At 40.6% G+C, this 17,071-nt stretch overlaps 1 protein-coding gene across 1 annotated transcript in view; it reads left to right on the top strand.

Moving 5' to 3' along the window:
* The window catches only part of sema4gb (sema domain, immunoglobulin domain (Ig), transmembrane domain (TM) and short cytoplasmic domain, (semaphorin) 4Gb), a 35,852-nt gene extending 21,255 nt beyond the window's left edge, over positions 1-14,597 (top strand). Inside the window, exons 8-15 of the mRNA XM_088016436.1 lie at positions 394-548; positions 4,382-4,557; positions 5,584-5,722; positions 5,828-6,050; positions 6,133-6,248; positions 6,437-6,591; positions 8,513-8,574; positions 9,074-14,597. Coding sequence (XP_087872562.1) covers positions 394-548; positions 4,382-4,557; positions 5,584-5,722; positions 5,828-6,050; positions 6,133-6,248; positions 6,437-6,591; positions 8,513-8,574; positions 9,074-10,041 — 1,994 coding nt within the window. The 3' untranslated portion in view covers positions 10,042-14,597. The remainder of the gene's footprint in view (positions 1-393; positions 549-4,381; positions 4,558-5,583; positions 5,723-5,827; positions 6,051-6,132; positions 6,249-6,436; positions 6,592-8,512; positions 8,575-9,073) is intronic.
* The last annotated feature ends 2,474 nt before the right edge of the window (positions 14,598-17,071 follow it).

Raw genomic sequence — 17,071 nt, 5'->3', positions numbered from 1 at the left:
AATGAATAATGGAGAGATATTTCAGTCAATATATGTGCAAAACTGGCAATCCAAACAACTAGGCAAAAGCTGATTTTTACAAAGTATTGACTTACGGGGGGTAATTATTAATGCACAACAAACATATCAGGGTTTTGTTTATGAAAAGACATTCATATATTTTCAAACTACATTAACAAAAAAAAAAAGAGTGTGAATACTTTTGCAAAGTACTTCATTCATTGTTAACCAGAATACTTGACCTGAAAACAATATACATAAAAGATGAACTGCAGCTGAAATGTTCTTGTTGTGATTCAATCATATCTAAAGCGCTCCATCTTCAGTTTCCAAGGAGACCCTTTCCTGGCTGCTAATAGGTTTGTGTTTGGACATGTGGATCCGTGTGTACAGAGGCAGACTTCGTGGGCTCTGTGCTGCTGAAGGAGAGCATCAACAGCTCCATAGGCGACGATGACAAGATTTACTTCTTCTTCACGGAGAGAAGCCAGGAGCAGGTCGCTTATCCCAGCCAGACCAAGGTGTCTCGGGTCGCTCGAGTCTGCAAGGTCAGAGAGCACGCCGGGCAAAGCTCGAGTGAAGATGTTTATATTAATGCACTCCCTAGAAAAAAATTATTTACTAGTAGGGCCACAGGGAGACATAAAGGAAGAGGAATAACACCAGCCATCGAAGAGAAAATTATTTCCCCAGTTACACCAGTGACTCAGGGTGAAGTGAGCTGCCGCTCTTTGCTAACAGTCAAGTCCTCACTGAATAAAGTAGCAGTTGGACGTCTCTAATTGCTGCAGCTCTTTTTGTGCTGCTGTTTCTAGGCAAACCACAAGCCTACAAACTTGTACCTCCAAAAGCAAACCCTTTCCGCCACCAAATCAAATCCTCCCTGTCTCTATATGTCCTCCTCTCACTTCATTTGACTTGTGCTCAGCAGTGGGACATCGTGCCACCGTATATTTCTTGTTTTTGTTTTGTTTTTCTCTCTGCAATGCTGGTGTAAGTGTAGTTAGAGTGCTTTTATGTTGAAACTGTTGCTTCATTGATCAAAGGACTCAGCTGGTGATGGAGCTTGATTTCTTATTGTTAGAACCTGTAGAAAGGACAATTTGCAACAGAACTGAAAAGAAAAATAGCGACATTGGAGCGTCCAATTACAGTGAAAGACACAAATCAGTCAGAGCAGGAGAGTATTCAAAAGATTTTTGTATCAGCACCAAATGAACCCTTTTGAGGGACAACTAGAAAACTTAGAACATGTTAATTCATCGCCTTTGGTTTCTTGCAAAGTATAAAAGTTGCAGTCATGAACTTTGCAGCTATTGCAAGCGATCTCAAGACAGATAGATTCTGAGTTATGCAGTGATTCATGCCCCATGGACAGACAGTCTACCATCTTTCAACTCTTCGTATTTTGCTAACTTTATCAGTTAACAGAAAAAAGATAACCCGAGCAAAAATAAAGTTATCAAATGATTTAATTTATTAAATAAACATAGGACTGGGAGGAGGTGGAAGAGCTTGATTTTTCCACAGTTCATCGGTCACATACCACACTGACAGTCTCTCAACTGGCCTCATGATGCTATTCTGGAAGCCTTTGGCTTCATTCAGATGCAGCTTTGCAAAGTCTTGTTCAGAGTGGCGGAGACAGCCCCTCCAAGCAATCCAAACTTGCAAAACACAAGCTTTATCTTTAGGGCAAAATTGATAACACAACTGCTGGCATTTTCTTTTTTTTTTTTTTTACAGGATTTCTAAAACAAAGTCAAATATTTATTTAGCGGTCAGTTCTGGGTCCAAAAAGGAGTCTTTTTTTTTTTTTTTTTCCTAATAAGGCCTTTGGATCTCGCTTCATCGGAGCTGCAGAGTTGTCAGAACAGTCGAGAAAGTAATAACTCAGTCTGAAGTAGGCCACAGCAGCAGATGCAGATGTCGAGCCAGTCCCCAGCCAGGCAACACGCTGGTTGCAGGAAGATCCACAGATAGAGGAGACAGACATTTGCCTCTGGCCTGTAACCACTGAGGAGTTGTTTTTCTGAGTCTAACCAGTGTTCCTTATTTTCATCGAGTTCCTTGCCTGTTTTCACTAGAAATTGGAGTGCAATACATACATTTCGGGTTCATACACTGACCCAAAAGCAGAAAACGCTGCCATAACAAAGTCATGATGCCCTGATCATTTGGATGTTCCATATGTATATTTAGCAGCAGCTAAAAATCTTTTTTTTTCTGTGCCTTTTCTGTTCAGTGCAGTGCAGAGCATATCCTCTTTCCCACAGGCATATATTACATTGCTCTGCTGCAATTTTTGACTCTTCCTCCCTTCTTGTGCTTTGATTGACAGAAATTGTAATCTGCCAGTACATCCCTTAAGCTCCGTACACAATAATAACCTAGAATCATCTCCGGATGAAACGCTCATTTTCCTCATGATTATCCAGGACGGCGCTTTGTTAGCAACTCATGTGACATCTTATTTTGTGAAAAACTGTCTTCATCTTTTCCCTTTTTTATTACAAAGAAATATTATTAGCGTTGATGGAAGCGTCTTAATATGTAAGGTGTGTGTGTATGCGTGTGTGTGTGTCGCGTATGTTGGTTTTCAACACTTTGCCATTTGGCGTGGGAGGCTGAGGCAGGCACTGCGGACTGATGTGTGGCAGACGTCCCCCGACAACTCAAACAGAGAAAGAAGAAGCTGAAAGCCCCAGACACACAAAAAATGAGTGTCTATCTCTTTGTTTATGTCTGAACAAAGAACACGAAAGGACAATTTTGCTGCAGTACCCTTTAACACTGTGGATGAAATGTAATTAGGGAAAATGGAGCTGTTTCAGACTGATCTATAAGATGTATATATCTCCCATAGTGTGCGTAGAACTGCAGGTGCTTCTCATTAAATATGAAAATCATTAAAAAGTTAGTTCATTTCAGTGAAAGTGAGACCCACTCATTATCTACACTAACTGCACATACAGTAGATTTATAACTTCAGTAGTATTTTTCTGGTGATTTTGATAATTATGGCTAAAAGACAACGACTCACATTGATAATAATCCACTGAGTCTCTGAAGGTTTTTTTAGGCAAGACGTAGTCTAACATTTCTTGCCAGACGGCTGCTCTAGCAAACACATCGGACTAACACCGCCAGATGACACGGTGTCTCAAATCATCACTGACTGTTAGAGCATATTAGATTCTGTTTGTCTCATTTTTTTTCCTCTAAGCTCTGGGACTTTTTTTTTTTTCCCCTGGTAGAATGCAAAATCGTCTTTCGTCTGAAAAAGTTAATTTTGGACCACGGAGCAGTAGTTCTGGTCATTCAACCCTCGGCCTAGTTAAGATGCTTTTGATGATGTCTCTGGGTCAGAAGTGGTTTAAACACAAGGAATACAATCGCTACGGTCCGTGTCCAGGATATGTCTACATATAGAGACTCTTGAAACTCTGAATCCAGGCACAGTCTGTGCCATGTGAATCTCCCCAAAACTCTCGAATGGGTTTTGCTTCACCACCCTCTCAAGGCTGCAGTTATGCGCCTATTTCTCTATCACATTTTTTTCCTTCCCCTGAGGTTTCCATTAATAGGCTTGGATTCAGCCCTCTGAACAACCAGCTTCTCTTGCATTAGCGTTTTGTCAGGTACCTGCCTCGCGGAGGGTGTAACGAACCATATGGACGACAACTGTCAAGTCAGCAGTCTTCCGCTTCCAGGGCTTCTGGTTGTAATGGATCTCAAATGCAGAGACGACGTAGACGGGATCACGTTGCAATAAAGATTTAATAAGAGATTTAGAAACCAGACTGAGCGCAACAGGAGACTGGGGCAACAGACAATCTCATGCTGATTGATAAAACTCAGAGCTATTTCTGCTGGGGAGGTTGATGATTACTGGAGTATAACACGAGTGAGAGACAGCTGCAGGAGTGCAGAGAACTGATGCTCTGAGAAGAAGGTACTAGCAGAACAGGAGTAGACACCTAAAATAACCGGAAATGTAGGACAGGGGGAAAATACTAACACACATAAGACCACAAATAGACCAACATGCTAAACTAAAGTCATGCAGATCTGCAACAAACAGATTGTGAATACCGTATCAGTGTAAAGGTCATAGTATGACCACAGCGTAACATACCTCTCTGTAAAAATGAATATTTTTTAAAAACTGTCTCATTTAATGTTTTCATTTTCTGAGAATCACCTTTTGTAAACTACTATCAGATAAAACCAGAAGAAGGCTCAAAATGTTTAACTTCTTAATTAAATGTTCTGCTTGAGCTTAATCTGAAGTGGCGTTTGTGTAGTTTCTGTGCAGCCAAAAAAAACATGCATCCACTCAATCTGGTGTCTATGTGTCCGTTGCTTCCTCTGCCTGCAGAATGACTGGGGTGGCCAGAGGACTCTGCAGCGGAAGTGGACCACCTTCCTTAAGGCCAGAATGGTGTGTTCAGTCCCAGAATATGAGCTTCACCTCAATGTCCTGCGGGATGTGTTTGTCCTGCAGGGGAGAGACGTGCAAAGCAGCATCTTTTATGGCGTTTTTGGCTTGGAATGGTAAGAGTTTATATATGTGTGTGTGTGTGTGTGTGTGTGTGTGGGGGGGTGTGTGTGTGTGCGTGCGTGCGTGTGTGTGTGAGTTCAAATAATTCAAAGTGGAAGAGTCCCACTGCTTGAATAAAAAAAGGAACCGGAATGGTTTATTTTGTCTGTTGGGAAATGTTTCACTTGTCAAATCAATAAGAGCTGAATATAAGAAGGTAACCCCCGTATATTAATGTGATATAATTAGTTTCCAAATTAGTTTTGGACAAAAGTAATAAATGGTGCAAATTAAAAAAAAAAAAAAAGGAGTTATTACGAACTGAAAAACAGCCAAAATTATTTATAATGAAATGGCAGTGGAAATTCTTTATTTCTTCTCTTTTATACTTTTCTTTCTTCCTAAAATGTACATCAGCTCAAGCGTGGAAGAATGAGTAAGCCCCTGAGCCATTCTGGTCACCGGTTGTGAGAATCGAAGACTCAGGTTTCACTTGGTTCTCATTCTTCTCAGGCGAATCCTTTGATGACTGACGTGGTGACACAATGGATTTCAGAATCTGACGCACAGCCTTTTACTTTCCTCTCCTACTCCCTCGGTTTACTAATCTCACCTTTAGGGCACCAGACTGGGAGCCACCTGGTTTGTGATTACCAGTTTCTGATCTTGTCTTTCCACAGGTTTGGTAACAAACACCAAAAACGGATCAGTTCTGCTTATGACTCAGAGGGAGGGCGTTATTTTAGTTTTTGCAAATAGGGTGAAGAGAACCAATGGTTGTTCCCGGTGTGGATGACGGGACTCGATACTGAGAAACCCGCATCTGCTGTCTATTTTCTTAAAAAGATTAGGCCTTTCATCCTGGCTGCACGTTTCTGGATGAATACGATAACTTCTTACTGATCTTTGACTTGTCACTGATGATCTGTACTGTGTCTGAAAGTGGATCTCGGCGGTGGCTTCTTCTTAGATCTCTCTGTATCATCAGTCCTGACGGGTGTCCTCTGGACATGTCTTTGGGGTGTTGGATTATATTTCAGGAAGAATATCAAAGCATCCGCCATCTGCCAATACGTCTTCTCAGATGTGCGCAGAGTGTTTGAAGGACCATACATGGAGGTGCAGGATTCGAAGTGGAGGGAATATACAGGCAAGGTTCCGGAGCCGAGACCTGGTTCGGTAAGTTTCCTTCTCTTACTTCTCTGAACTCTGAGAGATATTTTTTATTAACCTTTTACAGGTAAAAAAAAAAAAACCCACTTGGATTATGTTTTTCCCCTGCAGTGCATAACAGACGTGCACAGGTCCCAGGGCATAAACTCCTCTCGAGACCTCCCAGACAGCGTGCTCACGTTCGCCAGGAGGCACCCGCTGATGGCTAAGCAGGTTCACCCAGTAGACCTGCGGCCGCTCATGTTCAAGAGGAGCGTCAACTACGTCAAGATCGCCGTGCACAAGGAGCCGGCGCTGGATGAAAACCTTTACACTGTCTTGTTTCTGGGAACAGGTGGACTTCAGTCAACTCCTAGTGGTGACTGATTCTAATCTTCATCGTCTTTAGTGTAACACTTGTGCGTCTTGTCTTGTAGATGAAGGGTGGCTGCACAAAGCTGTGGAGGTCGACGGAGAGACGCATATCATAGAGGAGCTCCAGATATTTGCCAAGCCACAGCCAATAGAAAGCATGGTGATATCTGCAGTACAGGTATTTACAGATTCAGTGCCTTGAGCCATCCTTCTTTTTTTTTCTCTCAGGTTGTCAGAATTTATTTTGGCATTTAAAAGCAATTTTGATCAGCAGTTGTATTGTATAGGCACAACAGCTGTGGAGTCAAGCCAAAGTTGAAATAATTTAGTCAACTGTTTGTTTGTTTTTTCTTTTTTGTTTGACAGAGGAGCATCTACATCGGCTCCCACTCTGGCGTGATCCAGGTGCCAATGTCCGCCTGTCAGAGATACACTTCCTGCTATGACTGCGTATTTGCCAGAGACCCATTCTGCGGCTGGGACGGGAGAGTGTGTGTGGAAATATCGTCACGTCCGCAGAGGTGAGGCAACGATGACACAAAAGCACCTGCAGACGTGCGGCATTTTTTCATCGAGGCGCATGCAGAAAAAAGAGATCACACTCATGAAAAAAAAAAAGCAGATCATAAATCTACATCCTTTATTTTCTATACGCCATTTACATTTCCACCAACTCTTTTTAGTTTTCAGTATAAACGGAAAAAGCGTCAATATATGGTTAAATCTTATTCGCTGAGCTTATTAACAGATTTACAACTTTTACAGCGCTTCGGTCTGGATGCGTATCCTCCCTCTGTCCCAACAGCAATATCAAAGCATGATTAATCATTTATACACAGCCTCTTCTCGTCCAAAGCAGTTTCTGTGAAAACAGGTCTAAGACACTGTGGCTGGCCTGGATTATGTTTTTTTATCACTTCTGTGAAACTCAGCAGGAGCTTCAGCAGAAAAAAAAAAAAAAAAGATTTGATAGTTTGGATGGATAAATGAGCCTGAATGCAGTAGGCGGAGCATGTGATTAGGAATAATATATCATTAGTTTTAGAAATTCAAATCTTGAACAGTAATTAGTTAAAATCTGTTTGATGTTGTATATCACTTTTTTTTTTTTTTTACATTTACATTTATGTTTCAAGATAATATTTCCATGTGGTCTTAGGGAGTTTGTTGAAGGCAGATGCTGCCATTTGTCACACTGGGGATCTCTGTAAGTGTAACCTCAGTCGTTTTGATGTTACAGTGTCAAATACCAGTGGTTCAGTCACATATACCCCCCTTCCATCATCAATAGCTACTTATCCATGCAGAGTTGTGAGGGGTGAGTACTATGTGGGCGGTTGGTACCTATCTCCAACGATCATTAGACGAAGACAAGCAACCATGCAGACACACAATTTAGAGCACGGCAAATTGGAGGAACCAATTAACCCCAACAGCCAGGTTTATCGACTGTGAGAAGTAGCCAGAGTACCCAGAGAGAGCCCACGAATGCAGAGGGAGAACATGTAAACCGCGGTTCCACCGTGCAGCCAGCCATAAACCAGCCGAATCACAAAGTGTGAAGCCGTCCAAAACAAACACATACAGTGTGCTCAGTCCTCCATTTGGGACTGTCTCTCCTCATTCACTCTGCATCGGTGAGCAGCAGACATCTTAATCTCTATTACTGCAGCAAACACTTCTACCACTCCTGTGGATTTGTTGTACTCATGATGGATGCTGGGAGGGGTGGGTGGGGTAAAGCAGCACAAAGAGCAGAATAATAATGAAACATCTTACAAATCATACACGTCTGATATCTAAAACCAGTCTTTTATAAAGTGTATGGAACAGCCTGTTCTTTGGTGTTGGAGAGCAGATATGGTGCTGGAAGAGATTTGCTCACCCACTATTCATTAAAGCGAGTAAAGCGTCCAAGTGCGGAGGCTCCCTCTGCCAGTAGATTGCAGTGAGCTCAAGCAATGCAAAATGTTCTGCAGCATGAAAATACTTGCAAAAATATTGCTGCTGGGCATTTGGGTTAGATAAGTCTGAATTTAAAGAAATCATCTGCTTCGTCATGGATAAAAGTTTTAATAGTGACCGACTGGTAGCAATGTAGTTTGTATGTTGAAAACTATCACTGCTTTAAAACAAACAAACAAAAAAACACATTAACTAATTGGAAATAATTTTCTAAAATGTGAGTTGCTTTTTTTTATTATTATTTATTTATTTTTTTTACAAAAAGACATTCTAATTTTATCAAGCCCCAGCAGAAACTTCTAAATATTTTTCTCGGGATATTTTATTTCATTTCATGGATCAACTTAAAGTAGTGAATAAATGTGAATGGAAAATACTGTCTGTAACTTCCTATCTGTCTGGGAACATTTCTTAAAACTTCATTAAGTCTGTTGCTTTCTAATATAGCTAAATGCATATTTATTTATTTTTTTTTAGGTCAAACTTAACGCAGGACATCTCTAGAGGAACCAGAGGCTGTAAAGAGAATCCAGGAAATGGTATGTCTTACAAAACACACACACACACACACACACACACACACCCTTGTAATTATTATAAATCCATTATTCAACAGCCCCGACTCCTTTAAGTTTTAAAAAGTTCAATACTTAATTTGCCTCCCGCCCTTCTTTGATGAGTTTTCCTAATTTTTTTCACACTCAGATTAAGGGGTTAAAGGAGTCCTTCTTATTCTGCCTGAAAAAGCCCGAGCTGTTAGCATTTGTGGAGGGATTTCATTAGGTGCACGTTCCTCACCCATCCCCCAGGTCCCAGCATACACATTTTAATCAGCTCCTCTCTTGCTGGAGGTCAGGCGGTCCTGCTGCTGCACTGCAGGGCTCGCTACATTTAAAGAAGCATGTGAGATGTGATAGAAAGTGATGCCTTAACTCCACTCTGCGCTTTTGAAACGTGCACCCTCTGTGACCTGACATCTTGTTCGATGTTCGTCTCTGTCGCGTTCTTCATCCGTTGCTGTCCTTTTCTGTTACCCAGTGATCCATCGGAGACGGGCTGTGATGTCGGGGGACGATGTGTTGCTCCAGTGCGAGCTTCGCTCCAACCTGGCAACTCCGCGCTGGACCCTAAATGGCAAGGAGCTCCAGGGATACGGGTTGAGTACAGGCTACCGCGTTGGGACGGACGGGCTCCTTATAATAGGTGCTCGCACCCAGCAAGGTGGCTCGTATCGCTGCTTCGCAGTGGAGAACGGGGTCTCGGTGCTGGTTTATCTTTACACGGTGAAGGTTCACACAGATCCATACTTCCCAGTGGAGCCCACAGACTCCACAGAACCCACTACCATCTCCAGCCCAGTGGTTTTCTCCACCGCCAGCCCCACTGAGCAGCCTCTGCCCTCGCCGCCAGCACCGCTGCCGCCAGGAGCCAATTTCCAGACCTACAGACACATGGAGGCCATCTACATATCTCTGGTGGCGGTTCTGGGAGGGCTTTGCTTAGTGCTAACTGTGGTGCTGCTCTACGTAAGCTTCTGCACCAGACGGGAGAGTCGGAGTCGGAAGTTCTCCCATCAGAACCTCCATGTTCTTGGGTCCTCGGATAGAAAGAGGAGCTCCCACCTGGAGCTCAAAACCATCTCCAGCCACTGCAACGGACGCCAGGGCCGGCGCTCCATCTCGGTGCCGACCTTCGGGGACTTCAACGACAGCTTCCTGCAGATAATCCCCGGCGACGACCAGATGTCTCCGGCCAAAACGCCGCCGCCAGCTCCCCCTCTCCCCAACCCGCCTCCACTTCCGAACATGGACTACGCCAACGGGCTGTCGGCCACGCTGCCCAGCGTGCTGAGGAAGATGAACGGGAATAGCTACGTGCTGCTGAGGCAGGCCGACCCCGAGGGCATGTCACCGCTCTATCACTCATTCACGGAGGAGCTCAACCGGATCCTGGAGCAGAGGAAACACACACAGCTGGACATGCATCCCGATGAGAGCTCCATCTAGGACGCTCCGGTCAATATTTTTGGTCCAACTTATTTATTTGTAACCCAAACGGAGATGTTCAGTTGTGGGGAAAAGCTGAAATTCAAACCATGGAAGCTCCTGCGTCTGGAGAGCGTCCATGAGTTCTCCTTGTGATGGACCAAAAGAACCAGAGTGACTGAAACAAGCTTAGCGGCTGTGAAGAATTTGCACTAAAATAAAGCAAATGGGAGCGGGACGATGTCACCTCACTGGACTCTGCAGAGGTTTAGGGACAATGGGAGTTGCATTGCAATGAATCACTGGATTTTTTTTTTTCTTTTTTAGATTTTTGAGAAGTTTAAACATTGTGTATTATTTATTCTGAGTAGCACAAAGGGATACCCTTCTCCATATGGATGTTTAGAAAAATAACGTCTGCTAGTTTGAATACTGAGAACTGAGACCGTTGTACAATGTGTTTTTTTGTTGTTTTTTTTTCTGTCTCGGCCACCTGGATGGCAGAAAGTGAGGTTGTTCGTAAAAGTAGAGGTTTCAATTTTCCTGATTTGGGGTAACAATACTTATTTATGGCTGAAATTTGGCGAAAGATGTTTTTGAAACTTGTTTGTTACAGTACAACCAGAAACTATTGCAAGTATTTTTGTTATTTACCAAGACCATAGCTAGAATCTCCACAATGTAGACTGAAGCCATTGTGAATTAGAAGGAAAGTGACAGGTTTTCCATCCAAAGTGTTTTAGAAATACAATCTGAGAAGTGTGCCGTGCATTTGTATTCAGTTCTTATGAGTCAATGCTACCTTTCGTATAGCTACAGCTGCAAGTCTTCAGAGGTTTGCATATCTAGAGACTGAAACTATCGACTATTCTTCTTTCCTGCTGAAAAGTGAACCTTTGCCTCTGTCTCAAGTGTGTTGCGGCCTTTAACAGGTTTTCCTCTCTTGCCCTGTATTTAGCTCCATCCAATCGTCCCATTTAAAGTCTGAAAATGCCTCTTCCTCCCTGCTAAATAAAAGCATTCCTACAGTATGATGCTGCCAGTGCCACCACAATGCCGGGCCAAAAATATCAGTTTTGTCTGAAGTTTGATGCAAGAGCACTGGATTCTAACCGTATCAGAGTGAAGAGGAGGGAATACTTTTGCTAACCATCCTCACAGAGAGTGTTGTTTTCACCCGTCTTGTCATCGATCCCCACCGTTTCTTCTTCACCCCATAGTGGACAGCACGCCCAAATTACTTTAAATGGTTGACCCTGGTTGGTTAAACTCATCGGCCTTGTGTGCCTCCACTCCCTGCATCATCACTGTTGCATCAGTCCTGCTTTTACTAACTTTTTCTCTTCTCTCTGGACTCTCTTTTCACGTACACCCTACATAAAATCTGCTAAAAAAATAATCCCTTTTTATTTCTCAAGAACTATATTTTGTTCAGATATCGTCACTAAGATGTTTCTTTCAGACTTTAGAACTTCCACATTCTATTAAGCTGCCGAACAATGGTTTGAAGCAAAAACGGTACATGAATTTTTAAAACCACCGTAATTTGTGGAAATATGCAATTGAATTCACAAACATAAAAGCTTTTGTGGAGAGCTAAGGTTTAAAGGATTCTTCTAGCATATTTCCTGCTGTAGGCGTCAGTTCACACTATTTCTTAGTTATTGTCAGGAAGTATTGGATCTCTGTTTTCCCACTCTGAATGGAGGAAGAAAGGAAGCTTGGAGTCAAAGACGAATCTGTGACACAACCACAATGGATAGTACATTTTTTGTGAAATGAGCATTGTGCTTGAAGCATTACTTGAGAAATATTGTATGAAACATATATTTCTGTGTGTTCATTTAAAACACTATTTTGTCTTGTCTCTTGTTTAAACACTCGCTTCCCTTTTCCAGGCTCGATATATTGCGTCTGTAAAAACAGCTGCAGCTGGGCTATTGCTTGTTTCTTACTTTCCGCCATTTATGGGGGCCGGGGGAGGGGGGGGGAACAACAAAACAAAACTGCATTTAAGGAAATGTGCCGTGTGTGAAAGGAGGAGTCAGTATTCAGCTGGATTAACTGATTTATCTAAATACTGCAGACGGACTTTGTGGCTTTTAAAAAGCACAGCACACCCTGAAGGAAAATAGATAAAATACAGTAAATATGTTTCTTATTTATGACTATGACTCCTCCCACATTTAAACTGCAGGCAACTTTTGCCTCCATTTCTCTGCACACTTACATACACAGAGCATAATAGTCACATGGCAGCAGGTGCAATCTCACAATCTACACAAGGAGCATCAGCAGCTGAGAAACAATTTTACATGTTAATATTGTTAATTTATATTTTGTTATAATTTAGTAACTATTTTTTTATTTTTTTACATGTTTTCGTTTCTGTCTTGTCCTGTTTATCACTATTGTAATCATTTCTGCAATTACCTCAGCCCCTTTAGTTTTTGTCCTCCATGTCCCTGCCATCTTTGTCTTTTTAGCAAAAATGTAATGACATCACAGAAGAAAATAGTTATTTGGCTGTTTCAGAATCAAAGAATGTCTGTTTTATCCTGAAACCGGTACAAATAGAGTATTAGCACATCAGTTTGTCCTCTGCAGTAAAAATAGGGAGAGAGAGAGAGAGAGAGAAAAAAAATCTGCAGGTGGCAAAATTTTAGACCGGACATGCAGTGTGATGCCAAAAAACAACCAAAAGCTGCAGAGCTCACAGTATTTCCATGGCAAGGTGAGCATCCCTGTGATTAAATACAGACTGTGTAATATACGATGACTGAAATGAATCTGTGAGCAGTTTGTAAACATGTCACGGTCGTTCGTGAACAAATGTCTGTCTTCCCAGGGAGGTGTCGAGTCAGCTCTTGGGGCTCAGCAGCAGGCTCTGGCTTGCAGTGCATAAGTCAGAGCAGCGCAGCGTAGCTCACCTTCACGAAGAGAGGGCAGGAGCATTTAGGCTTCCTGTGTTCCTGCCGTCTCTGCAGGCTGATGCAGCCTTTTAGGGTACAAGACCACTTGGTCTTTGTGCACAGATTTTATTTTCTTTGCTTGTCAATTCAAGCCTCACTCAGTTGCTTTGTGCAACATTGGAGCATTTCTTAACGTTATCTACAAAATCCGAGTTAATCCGTTGAATAATTCTTTACAGTGATTGAAATATAGCAAAACTGTGTAATTCGAGTTCTAAAAATTTGTATTTCAATAATTGAGGGTCTGCTGTACAAACATGTTCAACATGTTCCTTCAAAGTTTCTGCATATAAAATTCAGACAGATATACTATTATTGAACTGTACTGATTGTAGAAGTTAGTCTGGACGGGGAGCAGTTATGATATGTTTGATTTGCCACAGAAATCAGATCTGGAAATGAGTTTTCAACCCAGTTTGGCTTGAACCAGCTGCAAGTCACGAAACTGTATTTGGGATAGCTACTTGTCGTAGTGCTAATTACTATAACCAATAAAACCAATGACAACATATAATTTTCCCTTTTGTGCAAACATTTATGGAGCATGGTCAGATGTAAGGATTGCAAAATACTGTATGTGCCGCTGGCTTACTGAGATATAAACTTCCACAGGTCCAAATTAAGGGTTTAATCCTGGTTTTCACAGCACATTTTATTTATCTTTCACCGCCAACGCTAAATTCATGTCAGATTTTGACTTCCAACCAAAGCATTTTATTTATCCAAGTTAAAACTTGGACAATCTGACCTCCAAATGGAATTGAATGTACCATCAGAACATCCCACTGCTCATCCAACTTCTAACTGATTCACATTGTGCATAGTCTCATGAATCAGTCACAGTGGACGTGGGAATGTTGTCACATCAGTATTGAGTGTGTTTCATTTGCAAATTGGAAAAACCAGTGTGTTTCTTCTTCTTCTTTTTTTCTCGGTTCAGACACTCAATAGATCGCACGGCACACTGCTTGTTATTGGTTTATCAAGATGTAAACAGCTGCTGCACATGTGAAACTAGCTTCCTCTGGTGTTAGATAAACAGTAAATTATCGTGCTCAGTTTTTCTTCTGAACAACTCATGCATGTCCATAATGAATCCTAAGTCTCTGCTGCTTCGTTTTGTTTATTTGAAGTTTGAGTGAAGAAGTCAATACGTGCATTTTTTGATCACTGGATTTTCTGTTTAAAAAGCAAAATATCAAATTAAAATACACCCAGGTTTTCATTAACATTTGCATTTAGTCAAGTATTTTGTCATTTCAAATGAAAACTAAACACCTACATTTTCTTGTTTTTTTTTATTTTTATTTTTTATATTTGTTACTGGTTCCTCACTAGAATATCCAGTTACTAAAATATGCACGCAGCACTGTGTGGAAAACTACAATGCAAACTTATATCTTTGACTTAAGTCACTGTCATTTATTCATTTATTTATACTTTATGATATATGTGGAAATGCAATGTTACTTGATTTATTTAATGGCTTCCATGATCTGTGCTGTTTATTATTGTATATTTCAAAAATGATGTAAAATCTCCTGTAAACACTGACCCGTTCCATCCGTTTTTCTTCTATTTGACATAAATCTGTATTTCCTTTCAGTCTGAACTTATGTCCTCTCTTATTGTAAGATAGTACATTACCCTTATATATATATATATATATATATATATATATATATATATATATATATATATATATATATATATATATATATATATATATATATATATATTTATTTATTTTATTTTTATTTTTTTTTGAGTCTCATGTCTTATTCATTTCACCTCATTAAACGGCCGCTGGTTTTTCTGAGAATAATAGAAACAACAACAATAACTTGGGTTATGTTTAGCTTGGAGGGAAAAAAAAAAACAAAAACAAAAAAAAATACAGGAAATGAGTGTCAACAGCCTGAAGGGGGAAATCGTGAAATTACATGTAAGACATGTTCAAACTGAATCTTACTCTCAAGACGGCTTGTTTGTTTTCAGCTCGAGGAGAGGCCGGCGTTTTCCGGTGGGACAGTGAGTCCCAGAGTCATTTACATTTCTGCATGAATATGTCAGGGCAGAGGTAAAACATAAGCCCAGAGAAGAAGAAGAAGAAGAGGGTGGTTGGGGGCAGGGGGGTAAAATTACCATTTTTCAGAGCAGTAGCTTAGCAACAGCAACTTTATTTAGAGCCTTTAATGTCCTTGCTTGGGTCAAGCTGTGCCAGCTCGCCTCGGGGAGAGCAGCGGATGTGATGTCTTTAATTGGTGCAACAGTTAGATTAAAGGGAAGGAGGAGGTGAAAATGAATCAGAAGAATTTTCACCTTTTCAATTCCCAAGTCTTTTCTTTTCTTAAAGCGCTAAAAGAGCTGAGAGCATTTGCTCTGTCTGTTTTTTTTTTTTCTGGATGAACAGCTCTGATTTTCACTTACATGCGATCGTGATGATGTAAGATGCAGATCCGAGGGCGAAAGCGAATCTGCATCCAGGGACAGAGTTCAGGTCTAATCACCTCAGGTCCCATTAAATTGGTGTGACATTTTTATTTGAATTACTAAATTAACATTTTAGCAATATTCTGATCAATTGAGATGCACCTGCAGATAATGACTGTTATGGAGACTCCAAGTTGATACACCTTTATGCAGTTTGATTCTCTCTTCACATTCTAGATACCAACATTCTCATCCAGGCTAATGACCAGCGGCTGACAACAAAAAAAAAAAAAACTTGGTAACTTTATTTGATGGGGGGTGAATAAGACTGTCATGACACTTTCATAAACATGACATAACATCATGACATGGCATCTTTGTTATGACAACTTGCCATTAACCAAGAAATCATTACTGTTTAAACTTTACCTTTAATAACATAAAGTTACCTAATTTTTAAAGTGCAATCAGTAATACTTTTATAACAAATTTACATCAATAATTATTTCTTGGTTAATGTCAAGTTGTCATAACAAAGACATTTTGAATAATGTCAACTTTGTATTAAAAGTGTCATAATTTACCGAATGACGCTTTATGACAACAGTCATAAATATTCATGAAGGCTTATTCATGTTCATGACATGTGTTATGTCAGTCTTATTCAACCCCCTTCAAATAAAGTGTTACAAAAAACTTTTCAGAAATCACGGAGAACTGTTGCAACGTTAAAAGAATACAAGAACGTTTGCCTGGTAAAAGGTAAATGCAAAGACACAATGGTGGTTTAAAACCATTCCACTGTTTTGTAAATTTTCAATAAAATGTCGAATTGGTATGACTCACTCCTGAGATGACTCTGATCGTTCCGAGAATATCCGCTTATTTGTATTCCTGTGGCAACGATAGACTTCTAATTGTCTGCTTACTAGTAAAGAACATCACTGAGGTCACCGCCAGCTTTTCCTGTCAGAAATGATGAATTAGGGGTTGGGATTTGCAAAAAAAAAAAAAAAAAAAAAAAAAGCTGGATCGGTAGCCTTTATGTTAGGTTTGATAAAAAAACAAAAAAAACATGATACAGCAGTAAGTATCTGGTTACTGTTAAAGGTCATTATACAGAGGACAGTAGGATCTGATGATAAAAGACTGTTGCCCCTCCAGCTATCACACAGCCATCTGTCATCAAGCTTTGGGGCATTTAAATAGCAAAATCATTCCATATGATGCACCTCGCAACATTCATCTTTCTTTTAGCTTTTTGTAAAGTTAGAACATGGAATTGATTAAATTTTATTGTGATTTTATGTGACAGACAAAGTTATATAAAAGAAAATGTGTCCACAGATGTGCAAAGGCTCTATGAATTCCACTGAAGGGCTGCTGCTTCAGAATATTTGTAAAAAAAAAAAAAATTAAAAACCATGTATCCTTAGCCTTCCAATTCACAATGATGAACCACTTTTGTATTGGTCTATTACATAAAATTCAAATAAAACACATTGAACATTTTTTTTTAGTATAAAGGCATAAAGGCCATGACAAATATGCCGAAAATATGCCTTTGTGCATGTGTTCACAAAGCTATTAAGCATGAGAGATCAACCAGAAGTTCAAGAATTTTGTTCTGTTCAGCTCATTTTGAG

This window comes from Poecilia mexicana, unplaced genomic scaffold (assembly GCF_051168715.1).
Source record: "Poecilia mexicana isolate PSO_F unplaced genomic scaffold, ASM5116871v1 scaffold_19, whole genome shotgun sequence".
Classification (NCBI taxonomy): domain Eukaryota; kingdom Metazoa; phylum Chordata; class Actinopteri; order Cyprinodontiformes; family Poeciliidae; genus Poecilia; species Poecilia mexicana.
The sequence above is the reverse complement of the archived record's forward strand: the minus strand, read 5'-3'. Positions and strand labels throughout refer to the sequence as shown.